Source organism: Pecten maximus, chromosome 15, assembly GCF_902652985.1.
Source record: "Pecten maximus chromosome 15, xPecMax1.1, whole genome shotgun sequence".
Taxonomy (NCBI): Eukaryota; Metazoa; Mollusca; class Bivalvia; order Pectinida; family Pectinidae; genus Pecten; species Pecten maximus.
Genome location: NC_047029.1, coordinates 11,045,300 through 11,060,781, shown reverse-complemented (window position 1 = coordinate 11,060,781; position 15,482 = coordinate 11,045,300). Strand labels below are relative to the sequence as shown.

General features: G+C 35.3%; 1 protein-coding gene across 2 annotated transcripts in view; it reads left to right on the top strand.

Moving 5' to 3' along the window:
* LOC117343922 (sorting nexin-13-like) overlaps positions 1-11,929 on the top strand; it is a 47,828-nt gene extending 35,899 nt beyond the window's left edge. The window contains exons 17-27 of one of the 2 annotated variants that reach the window (XM_033906481.1): positions 3,438-3,469; positions 4,239-4,320; positions 5,782-5,930; positions 6,448-6,552; positions 6,894-7,004; positions 7,579-7,674; positions 8,206-8,271; positions 8,944-9,089; positions 9,461-9,529; positions 9,794-9,906; positions 10,318-11,929. In XM_033906481.1, the coding sequence (XP_033762372.1) occupies positions 3,438-3,469; positions 4,239-4,320; positions 5,782-5,930; positions 6,448-6,552; positions 6,894-7,004; positions 7,579-7,674; positions 8,206-8,271; positions 8,944-9,089; positions 9,461-9,529; positions 9,794-9,906; positions 10,318-10,577 (1,229 nt within the window). In that variant the 3' untranslated portion in view covers positions 10,578-11,929. Of the gene's footprint in view, positions 1-1,250; positions 1,283-3,437; positions 3,470-4,238; positions 4,321-5,781; positions 5,931-6,447; positions 6,553-6,893; positions 7,005-7,578; positions 7,675-8,205; positions 8,272-8,943; positions 9,090-9,460; positions 9,530-9,793; positions 9,907-10,317 lie in introns of both variants that reach the window. The other variant, XM_033906482.1, reaches the window with a different exon arrangement.
* Positions 11,930-15,482: the final 3,553 nt, after the last annotated feature.

The window sequence follows — 15,482 nt, the reverse complement described above, 5'->3', positions numbered from 1 at the left end:
TCACAGATGGTAAATATAAGCATTGAACGGCTTTCAGTTGGCATTCATAGTCGATATGAATGCCAACTGAAAGCCGTTCAATGCTTAAATGAACCATGTTTTCTCCAGATGTTGCCCCAACCCACATCTAAACATCTTATATGAATATTTTACGTGTAAATGTTTAAAATCTTTAGAAAAAAGAACGGAGTCAATTATTTGACCAACCATATTCATCGTGTAATAAGCTCAGGGAGTTTACACAATAAATTTGAATCTCAGTGGGGAGTAGGCTTATTGCTGTACAATGAAATAACAGCTGTGAGTGTTTTCATTGAACTGCTGTAGAAATGAGTCGGCTTGTCACCAGACATGGGCTAATAGATATGGTATCAGTTAAGTTCATCGTTCCAAATTTTTTTTCTTATTGTATGCATCAGAGTCCAGTAGACTTCAAGACTTTGATGTTAATCTAACTGTCCTGTACAGGAATTGTTTGTGTTTTAAGCTAACAGTACTGTACAGGAATCCGCGTTTTAATCTAACAGTACTGTACAGGAATCGTTCGCGTTTTAATCTAACAGTCCTATACAGGAATCGATCATGTTTTAATCTAACAGTCCTGTACAGGAATCGTTCATGTTTTAATCTAACAGTCCTGTACAGGAATCGTTCATGTTTTAAGCTTACAGTCCTGTACAGGAATCTTTTGTGTTTAAAGCTAACAGTCCTGTACAGGAAAAGTTCGTGTTTTAAGCTTACAGTCCTGTACAGGAATCTTTTGTGTTTAAAGCTAACAGTCCTGTACAGGAATCGTTCATGTTTTAAGCTAACAGTACTGTACAGGAATCATTCGTGTTTAAAGCTAACAGTCCTGTACAGGAATCATTCGTGTTTAAAGCTAACAGTACTGTACAGGAATCGTTTGTGTTTTAAGCTAACAGTACTAGTCCTGTACAGAAATCATTCGTGTTTAAAGCTAACAGTCCTGTAAAGGAATTGTTTGTGTTTTAAGCTAACAGTCCTGTACAGGAATCGTTCGTGTATTAAGCTAACAGTACTGTACAGGAATCGTTCGTGTATTAAGCTACCATGGCCAGTACCAGTCCTGTACAGGAATCGTATATTAAGCTGATGATAATGTTAATGAACCGTCTGTGTATTAGCTAACCATTCTGTAAAGGAACTGTCTGTGTATTAAGCTAACAATACTGTAAAAGAATGGTTCATGTAGATAGAATTAGCAGTACATGAATGTCTCGTTTTTCCAGTGCCAAGGATTATATGGTTCAAAGTAAACTTGGTAAACCTCTACATGTTATTTAATAGTTTGTTTTTGCATCAGACTGGTAGAGAATGTTGCACCTATTAAGTTCACAGTAACAAATACTAAAATTTCAATTAGTCCTATATTGTAAGCTATGCTAAATTAATGTTGATTATCCTGGCTCTGTCTCTAAGTTAGGTATAAGTAACAGAGTCTGTGATGATAAGCAAATGTATTTCTCAATGAATGTACTAATTAATTGGTATTGTTTAGATCAATAATATAAATCCCTTATATAATTAACAATAGACACTGTAAATCTCTTAACAATAGATGCTGTTTTCTTATGAAGGTTTACTCGGATTTCTAATTGAAATTTTAGAATTTTTTACTTGTAATGTATTGTAACGTCATTTGTGTATAATGTGTGTGTTTGCGATCCATAGAATCTCTCCTTTTACCAAACAAATATTTATTTCGTATTATATTAAATATATTGATACATTCAGAAATATTAAATATAAATATCAAAAATTATGTATCAGAAATAAACATTGGTAATTTTAAAATTTCTCAAATAAGCAACTTATTACTCCTACTGATCATGAACACAAATTTTTTTTTTCTGGAAATGAGGGAGAGTTGTTGGTATAGGGTGTGGGTCAGGACAACAGTGTCAGGGCTTAAAAGTATTTAGATATGTGCTGCATGGTGAATGTTGATTTGATGGCATCTGAATTGTTCTTAGGGTGTTGGTATTTCCTACAATATTTATCACTGCCCAGTGTTACATATAGATAGCCATATATATACAATCACAGGGAAGTCATGTGGTAACAGTAATAAGTTTTTATCAATTCGTTGTAATCTACATAGCTGTATAAATAGACACCAGTAAGAGTTGCAATGAATCTGTTGGCCACTCTACACATACAATGCACACAACCTATGATTTTTTATGCCATTATGCTTTTTTATATAGGGAGAAGGGGGGGGGGGGGGGGGGGGGGCATAAGTCTGGTATAGGGCCAGAGGAAACTCGGGCTACATGCTTGTTACTCAATAACTATAAAATAGAACATCTGTAAATGTAACATCTTTTGGTGTGATCTTCACCTAAAATAACACTTATATATACCTGGTGTAGGGCCAGAGCGCACTACTACACGTGTATATGAAAACGTGGAATTATCTGACACCATTTGGTGTCGCTAAGAATTTGGTGCAAATTCAATAAAATCGGGTGTGACATAACACCTAAGTTACATATATTGATAAATGAGATATTTATTTACCCCAGAACACCCATTTAGTCCCATCTAGGTGTTTTATTTTGTCCGTATAGACCCTCGCTTTACGCTAGTCAAAATTTCACACTGTTGACCCGCCATTTTTTAAGTGACAGTACAACTAACCACCCGAATCAGAACGCAATGGACCGAAAAGACCACATATCATTTCTTGTTTCTCTTTTTACATAGCTTTCATTAAGGAAACTAAGCTAATTATTTCCCAAAACCTGTTATATTCAATTCAAAAATTCATTATTTATAAATCATAAGCGGTTAAATATAAAAAAAAAAAAATGTTGTATTTTTTATCTTTTTGCTCCATCGCGCACTGAATAGGGTAATTAGGCCGCCCGCGACCTACAAAGTTAACAATATGGTGTATGAAATTTTGACTAGCGTAAAGCGAGGGTCTATACGGACGCAATAAAACACCTAGATGGGACTAAATGGGTGTTCTGGGGTAAATAAATATCTCATTTATCCATATATGTAAGGTAGGTGTTATGTCACACCCGATTTTATTGAATTTGCACCAAAGTCTTAGCGAATGGTGTCGGATAATTCCACTTTTCATATAGTAGTGCGCTCTGGCCCTACACCCCTCCCCCCAAAAAAAGAAACTACTGTCAATGTTGTATAGATACCAAGTACCTGCTCTTAGATAATGTTATAATTGATGTGATTGCATGTTCATGTACATGTTTAATGTATTATGTCATCTGCATGTACATGTTTCCTGACTTTGACGATGGCGATGACCTTGATGATGGCAATGACTTTGACCTTGGCATTGATCTTTTGACATTGAAGTATTGATATGTGTAATTATTGTTTGCCTGGCCTGGTATACGTAATGTCCCCACTAACGGGTTTATTTTAACTCTTTTGCTTTTGTTCAGACATTTCTACCAAGTCCGGCTCGTCCATTGGCGTAAGTGGCTACGTTCTGTACACACACCTCTTTCTTTCTTTGTCACCTTTTGTCGTCTGATTTACCTTAAGCTTCTTGTCTATCTTTTAAATGTTAAATGTGTCGGCATGAACTTAAATACAAAAGTGTGTTGAATATCATCGCGCTTCAGCAAAAAGTTAGCTCTGTTCTTTTAAAGGAGAAATATAATTATAATTAAAATATTTATTTTGTCAAATAAGTTCAAATTTGAAAACAATATTTTGGAAATCAATAGCCTCAGCATTTCCGCAATACCCATAATTGCTTAAATTCAAAAATAAACCTACTAATATTAATTCATTTAATGATGCCACAATGCTTACAAAATGTATTTTAAAAGGTTTTAGAACATAATGATATTGTTAGTGAACAGATTTGACAAGCATCTCCAGTTTTGTGTTAGTTTCTTGCTTTTAAAAATGTCAATTTATCGTGTATATGCCAATATTTTGATGCATAATTTGTTATTTGTTTATAAGATACACAATTTTGTTGTTGTTATGGATGATTGAGGTTTAGTTGTGTAAATAAATGTAATTTTACTTTGTTACAAGAAATCAGTCATAAATATTCTGGACTATGTTTTGCAATTACTTTTAGAATCATTCAAGTTATAACTGTTACAGTATAAGGAATTGTTTTCTCGGATATCTTACAATATAGACTCTTCTTTTTTAGATACCATATGATAATTACAACATAACTATCAACCAGAAATCTTGATAACATGTGTAAATTTTGTTTACAGAATGATGAATTCAACTGTGATGGTCAAGAGGATGGTGTTGGTATGGGGGATACATTGATGTCAGCCTACATCTCCCAGACAGGTAAGACAATACATCTCCCAGACAGGTGAGACAATACATCTCCCAGACAGGTAAGACAATACATTTTCCAGACAGGTAAGGCAATACATTTCCCAGACAGGTAAGACAATACCTCTCCCAGACAGGTAAGACAATACCTCTCCCAGACAGGTAAGACAATACATCTCCCAGACAGGTAAGACAAAACATCTCCCAGACAGGTAAGACAAAACATCTCCCAGACAGGTAAGACAATACATCTCCCAGACAGGTAAGACAATACATCTCCCAGACAGGTGAGACAATACATCTCCCAGACAGGTAAGACAATACATCTCCCAGACAGGTGAGACAATACATTTCCCAGACAGGTGAGACAATACATCTCCCAGACAGGTAAGACAATACATCTCCCAGACAGGTAAGACAATACATCTCCCAGACAGGTGAGACAATACATCTCCCAGACAGGTAAGACAATACATTTTCCAGACAGGTAAGACAATACATCTCCCAGACAGGTAAGACAATACATCTCCCAGACAGGTAAGACAATACATCTCCCAGACAGGTAAGACAATACATCTCCCAGACAGGTAAGACAATACATCTCCCAGACAGGTAAGACAATACATCTCCCAGACAGGTAAGACAATACATCTCCCAGACAGGTAAGACAATACATCTCCCAGACAGGTAAGACAATACATCTCCCAGACAGGTAAGACAATACATCTCCCAGACAGGTAAGACAATACATCTCCCAGACAGGTAAGACAAAACATCTCCCAGACAGGTAAGACAATACATCTCCCAGACAGGTAAGACAAAACATCTCCCAGACAGGTGAGACAATTAATAACATTAATATATTCACTGATGTCTGCTTTCATCTCCTAGACAGGTGAGACAATTAATAAAAATGAATACAATGTACATTGATGTCTGCCTTCATCTCTGCCTACATCTCCCTGACAGTTAACAATTATAACTACAGCAGTTGGAAAATTTGAATTAAAATCACTGAACTTTTAGGTAAAAATAAGACGACTAATTAATAAGTCACTACTGCCACAGTGGTGAAATGAAATTTCAAATCATTTTTTTTCCTTTGAGGAATAATATGTTTTCTTAATGAATGGAGTTTTATAGTAATGTTTTCTTTGAGTTGGACAATAATGATAACTAATCAAGTTTCTTATTTCAACAGAATGCCAAACTTGAATTTAATTTTGTTTGAGCCAAATATTCAGGTAATATTTGACAAGAGTCAAGATCATGTTTAGATATATGGCGACAGTTTATGTTTGACATTGAACTAAATGATGAAAGTTCTAAATAAACCTGGGGTAATCTGTGCTAATTAATTATAACAGCTAAATCAAGACACCAAGTATAGTGTAGAGATGATGTAGCTGTACATACATGTGAATGATTTGAGAAACATGCTATAATGATAATACATGATCTTGTTACTTATAGGTATTGTGAAGGAGTCCGACAAATCAGGGAAATCATATGCAGTGTTTGCTATCCGAGTGACACGGAAACAGCACGAGGATGAGGATATCCAGGAGGTTTACAGGCGTTACAGCGATTTCCATGATCTTAACATGTTGGTCCAGGAAAAAGTACGTAACTAGGGCTGTACAGGTGATAAAATCAATACCATGACCAAAAATTATTTCAGTGTAAAACAAAATCAGTACAGGTATGGCAAAAGTTTAATGCTTTCTGCCCGATATTGCATGAACAATAAAATTATTAAAATGTTTTTATAATAGAGCAGGTTTGTTCACATTAAAAAGTTGAAAGCGGTAAATTGGGGAATTAGTTATCGGTTAATTGATAGGTACTCTGGAGACAATTCCTATCAGGACCTTAACTTGATGATACTAGAAAAAAATATCTTATAATTGTTTAAAGAAATTTTAGAATTGATTAAAATAATTTTCAATGTTGAAACAGAAAAATAAGCATACAGGTGTTAAAGATTGCAGTATTCTATGAAGGAAAATGTCAGTATTTTGTTTTCATATGTTTGACAGTATTTCACAATAAGTTTTTTCATTGTTTTCATTTCTTGTTGTCTTAATTAATTTTGTGAAATTTGATTTACAGCTTAATTTTGTGAAATTTGATTTACAGTTTCCAGAGCTGCAGGGTCCTCACCTACCTGGAAAAACTGTCTTAAAACAAATGAACAAGGATTTCCTAGAGAAGCGACGGAAAGCATTAGACAACTACCTCCAGGTGCTTTTCATGTTCTTTATCTGTTGACAGAGAAAGTTTGAAACTATATCACACACACCCTCTCCATTCCTTTATAAATGAAAACCTCTTAATGTTTTAATGTATACTTGAAACTTGATTCATTTTCCAAAAGTTTTAAAACAAGTTTAAATAACATATTTAGTCATTCTTTTTGGTCAGGGTGGAAACACAGGGGCACAAAACCTATGATCTCTGGAATATTATGCCATAATTGTCATCAAATGTGGTATTTGATTTGATAAAAACGACAAATGAAATATTTCTATAAGGGAGGTAACTGCTGCCATTCTGGAATAACAATATCAATCTTGGTGTTTCAGACATTGTTAAACAAGGATCTATGGGACCAGTATCATGGTCTCAAGGAACTTGTGCTGAAATTCCTAGCTCCAGGTTTGTGGGAAAAACACAAAAGTGAGCTGGCGAGGAAGGTAAATACAGTATTCAAGAGACATTTTCTTCGATGAAACCCTTTTCATTTTTTTCTAATTTATAAATTTATGAAATATGTTCTCTCTTAAAATAATTTTAAACTTTTAACAAAGCAAATTTTTGATAAACTTGTTTCAAATTTTTCTAAAATAAATTTATCAAATATGTACTGGCATAAAACATTTTAAAACCTAAAAGTAATTTCAAATGCATTTTTGTGAAATGTCGATAAAAATAAAAATAATACTTAACAACAGTTATTTCATACACCTTATTGAGTAAATTAAATTAGAAAACACAGTAACACGAGGAAATCCGTTAATACAGTTAGACTTAGTTTTCTTTCTTGTTTTTTCGAGGTGTTCAACTACTGTCTATTTTATTTGTGGTATAACTAATATAAAAATATCAGTCATAGAGTACAATTAAAAGTAAGAACAAAAATTAGAATTTTTTTTAAATAGATGTGTTAATGTATTAAATGAACAAGAGGAAAAATATCTACTTACTGTTAATAACAGTCTTAACCTTATTCAAACAAACACTTTGCATTCCTTTTGTTTTGTTCTGAAGATGGACACCATTGTGAATCCTTTACGAACATCAGTGAAGAAAGTGGTATCCAATGATGGCTCTTTTGCGGATGGATTTGGGAAATTCATCAAAGGGGTATGAAAGAGAGAGCCTTGTTCCTCTATAATGTTAAATGCTCAGCCAATACCGGTATATATTATAGAAAGATGGGATTTTGAAAGAAGTACGAGAAGCAAAACCCAACCAAGCATGGCAGTGGTCATCTGAAGAAAAGACCTAGTGCAGCTATTCCTTCTGTATTTTTTTATCATAATTTGTTACCTGTTAAATAAATATAACCTTATCTATACACAGATATATACCTGTTAAATAAATATAACCTTATCTATACACAGATGCATAGATCACATTTAATGAAAATAGATATAACAATGTTGGGGGGGGGGGGGGGGGGGTCAGTGAGAAGAGGCAGGGATGGAACACTCGACAGCACAGTAATGTCAGTAAATATCAGGAGTTTACAAGCCTTGCAAAATTCAAATATCCAAATTAAGTTTTGTTTAGATTTATTTCAGAAACAAAACCCATCAATATTCGGATAGAATTCGTTTTTAGAAAGATTCGCTCTTTGTGTAATATATTTAAGGCCAACCTTTTATGTAACAGGAAGGGTCAGTGTCTGGTGACAAAAGAGGACAAGACAGTAAAGTAGGGGCCGGTATAGACCTGGAGGTAAGTGATGCTTGTTTACCATCAGTTGTATGTCGAACATTTTATTACAGATAATTTTCCAAAAAAAGAATTTTTGGGAGATGATCTAGGTATGTATGAGTTATCTGTGTATATTTTGCATCAATATATGTATACTGTATGATAACAAGGGGGCCGCGATGGCCGAGTGGTTAAGGTGTCCCGTCACTTTAACACTAACCCTCCACCTCTGGGTGGTGAGTTCGAAACCCAAGAGGGGCAGTTGCCTGGTACTGACCGTAGGCCGGTGGTTTTTCTCCGGGTACTCCGGCTTTCCTCCACTTCCAAAACCAGACACGTCCTTGAATGACCCTGGCTGTTAAAAGGACGTTAAACAAAAACAAACCAAACCAAATGATAACAAATGCACCTAGATAAACTTCTGATCACTTGTTGACCAAGCACTTCCTTAATATTGTAAGGCCATTTATTAGAGATTATCTAAATTTACCATGTGATTGAGAAAAAAAGTTTAATGGGATATGAAACTCTCATAAAATGTCTCCTCCCAAGAAAAAGATTTCCGATCAAACATCAGACCTCATTTGAGTACAGTCCGTAAGAGTTGGCGCTTGTCTTTTTACACCAGGAGTATGTTCATTTATGTGGACATTAGGTTCATTATTTCCTGACGTGTTGTATTTTTGTTGACAGGGAGATGAGAATATCCCCCTTAGGATTATGCTTCTCCTAATGGACGAAGTTATTGACCTTCGGCAAAAGAACCAGTGGCTTCGTCGTCGTATTGTGGCAATTCTCCGACAACTTATCAAAGCTGCCTTCGGAGATAGGATTAACAAGTAAGTCTAGTTTTACCTCATAGAATATATGGCAAGATATATACCACTACATAGCATATTAACCTGCTTTTGAATTAAAGGAAGATTTAATTATTTCAAAAATAATTAAACCAAAAAGTGCCTGGTATATAATATTCTCATGAAACATTGGCAGAAATATTGGTTTTATACAATTTCGTATCATTTAGTTTCTGATATGCAGTAGTTGTCTTTTTCCAGAGAATTTATGTCTTTAACTAGTTTAGTTCATGTCTACAGCTCAGGTGAACAATGTGTGGTTTATAATAATTGAAAACATCCGATATTTAAATTTTTTAAACATACATGTACATAACAAAACATTACGATTCACTCTTGGTCTTCTTTTGTAGAAAAATTGTGGAGCACGTGGATTGGATGACATCAGCTGAACAAATGGCAGAATATGTGAAAACATTCAGGTGAGATATACACAATAAAGCAACAAATAGCAGAATATGTGAAAACATTCAGGTGAGATATATACCGCAACAAATAGCGGAATATATGAACACATTCAGGTGAGATATTCACACAATAAAGCAACAAATGGCAGAATAATTATGTGAAAACTTAAATTCAGGTGAGTTACATTCACAACAAATAGCAGAATATGTGAAAACATTCAATTGAGTTATCATCAAAAACAGCAGATTATGTGAAATATTGGTGTCTGTTTCTTCCAGGGATTCTTTCTGGCCTGGAGGTGTTGTAGCAGAGACTCGACCCCCACGTTCTCTACACACCAAAATGAGGACGCGGGTAGCTTGTAAAGCCAAGATGCTGGGCAGCGTTCCTGGTAAATATAAATTTTACATATCCCCATCCGACGACAATAATCAGTATATAGTTAACCCTTTATCCCCTACTGACCATATTCGACTTCAAATGATGAATGCGAGGCAGAGTCCACTAAAGTTTCTTAGGGTTGAAAGGGTTAATGTCATAAGATTCAAGGCTTTTTTTGATGATTTACACAGGCATTCCCAAATAGTGTTTCTTGCAGAATAGCTTATTTTTTGTGTACCACCGCTTGCTAGCGATCAAGTATTTATTAGTTATCATGAGAAACAAAATATCAGTCATTGTTGAATAAGTAAAATTTCCTGTAAGTTTTACAACCTTGATATAATCATGTGTAGCTAGATTGTTGAAAATGATGTTTAAAAGTATGAAAAGAGTGACACAATATTTCTCTTTTGTATTAAAGATGAGATGCGGACCTTGATGGGTACGGAAACTATCAAACTGGGAGTTACCCGAATATTTGACATGTTTCAAAACAAGAGTCTCAACAAGAGACTGGTGTATGTGTGTCTGGAAGGGGTGGTCCAGACTCTCTTCCCAGAAAACAAGTTTATAGACCTTTTTGAAAAGCTACATTCCAGATCCAAAAGGCAATTCACCAAAGATTTTGACGACAAACCAGAAATTGATTCTGTGTTACGAAAACGTCCCGTGCGACGGTGAATTGTCCACATGGAGGCACCTCCATACCAGATACAGGCTGTGATAAATCCAACATTTTTTTATCCTAAGTATTGAATAATGTGTCCTGTGATTTGTGTTAGGGTTTTAATGTACTGTTATATAGTTTAAATGACGTCGTTATCATCTCCCAATTGTCTGTGTTAATTAGGAACGCTTTTAAGTTCATTTAACATGAAAACAAAAGTTGTGACGGTTTTATATTTTATTATTTAGTGTTTGTTTGTAATACCAGCGAAGATACCATCTGAATGTTAGTAATCACCTATTTGTTGATTTTTAGTGTAATATAGATACATGTTTATATACATACCACTGCATAACATGATAAAAACAATTTCAAAAATTGTCATGAAAGATTTGTCTCGTTGTAAAAGGTGCAGAAAATATGTAATCAAATTATTCATCCAATCTAATATATCCTATACATGTACCATAACGTGAAATGACAAACATACAAGTTTTAAATGATTCGTGTGAACTTTAATTAGTAAAGAGAGTGCATTCTTTTGATTAAGTAGTATTCTTTATGTGATATACGAGGTAAATTAAATGCCAAATTAATTAGTGAGTGGCTTTTGCGTAGATTTTGTATATTTATTACCAGCTGAAGTTTTTTGTTGAGAAACTTACATTTTGATAAATTATTTCAATTTTTGTCTACTTGCTAGCTGTTGTTGGTTCCAATATTAACTACAATTTGTATATCATTCGTAAAGAAACACTGCCATTTGATTCAGTTTAGCTGATAGAATATAAATCACAGCTTTTTGAAATTTTTCTCTATTTAATATTCAAAATTTGTATTTCTGTAAAGTAAAGAGAGTTAAAAAAGGAAAATTACATACATAAATTTGATAACTTGTTCAATCTATCACACAAGTGCAATCCAACCTGTTCAATCTATCACACAAGTGCAATCCCACCTTTTTTCTGGAAAAGGGGATGGATGCATGTAATTTTAACGGTTTCTTACTAGAGTTACATCAAAACACTTTCAGCAGTCTGGTACCTCATTGTGAAAAGATATTCAGTGTAAGTAATATAGACACTGATTCTAAGCCCAAAAATAGTTTTATTCCTGATTTGACATGCAAATATTTCCCTGAATAAGGATTTATCAAAATGTTTAATGTTTTATACTAGTAACATTGCTTTTTTTGACACTCTTTACAAAGGAACTATGTTCCTTGGTAGATACGTTTATACCTCAAATTCAACTTGTGTCTATTGAAACTATTTAACAAGAATAGCTGGATTTTAAGTATAGTTCCGTTCAAAAATCAATGTTGTTTTTTTTTTTCAAATTTTTTGTCGTGCCAGTCACCTGACTTGTTTTTAGGTCACCTGAGACAAAGTCTCAAGTGACCTATTCTAATCCCCTTTTGTCCGTCGTCGTGCGTCGTCCGTCGTGCGTCGTCCGTCGTGCGTCCGTAAACAATTTACATTTTCGACTTCTTCTCCAAAACCCACAAACCAAATTCTATGAAATTTGGAAGGAAGCTTCTATGGCTAAAGGTCAACCAAAATTGTAAATTATATGGTCCCCACCCCCCAGGGGCCTGAGGGGCGGGGCCAAAAAGGGTCAAATTGACTAAAACTTCAAAAATCTTCTTCTCTAGTCTCAGATATGCTGGAATCAAACATTCTTCATAGATGGAAGGGTCTTAAGGTGTTTTACCAAAATTGTAAATTTCATGACCCAGGGGTTTCACGTTTGCCCCTGGGGAGGGGATAAACTTTACTATAGTTTATATAGGGAAATCACATTTTTGACTTTAATTTGTTTTATTTCTATTGGAATTCATTCTAATTTTGTAAACATTGTCAGCATGGGATGACAGTTTGATGGCATGCACATGTTGGCCCTGACTGACCCCCAGGGGCTGATGGGCGGGGCTAAAAAGGGCCAAATTGACTGAAATTTCACAAATCTTCTTCTCTACTCTCAGATATGATAGAATCAAATACACTTCATAGATGGCTGGGTTTGAAAGTTCTTTACCAAAATTGTGAATTTCATGACCCTGGGGTCTCAAGTTTGCCCCTGGGGCGGGGCTAAACTTTACTATAGTTTATATAGGGAAATCACAGTTTTGACTTTAATTTGTTTTATTTCTATTGGAATTCATTCTAATTTTGTAAACATTGTCAGCATGGGATGACAGTTTGATGGCATGCACCTGTTGGCCCTGACTGACCCCCAGGGGCTGATGGGCGGGGCTAAAAAGGGCCAAATTGACTGAAATTTCACAAATCTTCTTCTCTACTCTCAGATATGATAGAATCAAATACACTTCATAGATGGCTGGGTTTGAAGGTTCTTTACCAAAATTGTGAATTTCATGACCCTGGGGTCTCAAGTTTGCCCCTGGGGCGGGGCTAAACTTTACTATAGTTTATATAGGGAAATAACATTTTTGACTTTTATTGGTTTTGGAATTCATTCTAATTTTGTAAACATTGTCAGCGTGGGATGACAGTTTGATGGCATGCACATGTTGGCCCTGACTGACCCCCCCGGGGCTGATAGACAGGGCTAAAAAGGTTCAAATTGACTGAAATTTCAAAAATCTTCTTCTCAAGACTGAAATAAGGTGGAATCAAATACTCTTTATAGTTTGAAGGGTCTTATGGTGCTTTATGAAATTTTAAATTTCATGACCCTGGGGTCACAAGTTTGCCCCTGGGGAGGGGGTAAATTTTACTATAGTTTATATAGGGAAATCACATTTTTGACTGATTTGTTTTGATTTCTATTGGAATTCATTCTGGTTAACATTTTCAGCATGGAATGAAAGTTTTATAATATGCATATGTTGGCCCTGACTGACCCCCAGGGGCTGATAGGGGGGGGGGGGGGGGGGGCAAAAAGGGTCAATTAAATAAACTGAAATATTTCAAATCTCAGGTGACCGTTAAGGCCCATGGGCCTCTTGTTGTTACAGTCCTACCTACATGCACTTTGAATCTATTATTAGACATATTAAGTACAATGAAGGGAGTTTTAAAATCAAAATTTTATTTGACAGTGACTATGATCATAATTTTTTGTAACGGGGAAACTTGTTGTCGCATATCAGATTTAAGTTTGTTTTGTCGAATAATCCGAATGTTAAAAAAAATGGTCCAGACTATATTACATCTACAGAACAATTTGAGTCTTGCTCATTGAATTTCTCTTTCAAATCATGCTTGTGGTATGAAGAAAGTTTGGTTCTAGATGACAATCAGGGCCCTGTTGTTAAAAAATATCAAACTAACAATGTTGTTAAACTATGGTTAGCGAGTTGTTAAAATTCAACTACGTTGTTAGTTTAATTATAGTTTGTAACAACTGGGCCAATTAGCGATAGTTTGTAACAACTGGGCCAATTAGCGATAGTTTGTAACAACTGGGCCAATTAGCGATCAGTTTGTAACAACTGGGCCAATTAGCGATAGTTTGTAACAACTGGGCCAATTAACAATAGTTTGTAACAACTGGGCCAATTAACGATAGTTTGTAACAACTGGGCCAATTAGCGATCAGTTTGTAACAACTGGGCCAATTAGCGATCAGTTTGTAACAACTGGGCCAATTAGCGATAGTTTGTAACAACTGGGCCAATTAGCGATAGTTTGTAACAATTGGGCCAATTAACGATAATTTGTAACAACTGGGCCAATTAGCGATAGTTTGTAACAACTGGGCCAATTAGCGATCAGTTTGTAACAACTGGGCCAATTAATGATAGATTGTAACAACTGGGCCAATTAGCGATCAGTTTGTAACAACTGGGCCAATTAGCGATCAGTTTGTAACAACTGGGCCAATTAACGATCAGTTTGTAACAACTGGGCCAATTAGCGATAGTTAGCAACAACTGGGCCAATTAGCGATAGTTAGCAACAACTGGGCCAATTAGCGATAGTTTGTAACAACTGGGCCAATTAGCGATCAGTTTGTAACAACTGGGCCAATTAGCGATCAGTTTGTAACAACTGGGCCAATTAGCGATAGTTTGTAGCAACTGGGCCAATTAACGATAGTTAGCAACAACTCGGCCAATTAATGATAGTTTGTAACAACTGGGCCAATTAGCAATCAGTTTGTAACAACTGGGCCAATTAGCGATAGTTTGTAACAACTGGGCCAATTAACGATAGTTAGCAACAACTGGGCCAATTAGCGATAGTTTGTAACAACTGGGCCAATTAGTGATAGTTTGTAACAACTGGGCCAATTAGCGATAGTTTGTAACAACTGGGCCAATTAACGATCAGTTTGTAACAACTGGGCCAATTAGCGATCAGTTTGTAACAACTGGGCCAATTAGCGATAGTTTGTAACAACTGGGCCAATTAGCGATAGTTTGTAACAACTGGGCCAATTAGTGATAGTTTGTAACAACTGGGCCAATTAGCGATAGTTTGTAACAACTGGGCCAATTAACGATAGTTTGTAACAACTGGGCCAATTAGCGATCAGTTTGTAACAACTGGGCCAATTAGCGATAGTTTGTAACCACTGGGCCAATTAGTGATAGTTTGTAACAACTGGGCCAATTAGTGATAGTTTGTAACAACTGGGCCAATTAACGATAGTTTGTAACAACTGGGCCAATTAACGATAGTTTGTAAAAACTTGGCTAAGAAGTAAGGAGGGCAAAAGAATATTTTGTAGGTGGAAATTAATATTGAAACCAGTTTCAGATTATTAAAAGCTAACTTGAAAGGAAGAAAAAATCAGTTTTATATCGACGATGTAGGGTGGAAACTAGAGAATAGAACACAGGAATTAAGAGTATTTATTGATATTTTCTGTGTAAAATTACTAACAGAATGAGAACTCTGTTGATGTTGAGTCTCCTGATAATACAAGTTTATTTTGACTGGGAGATATTA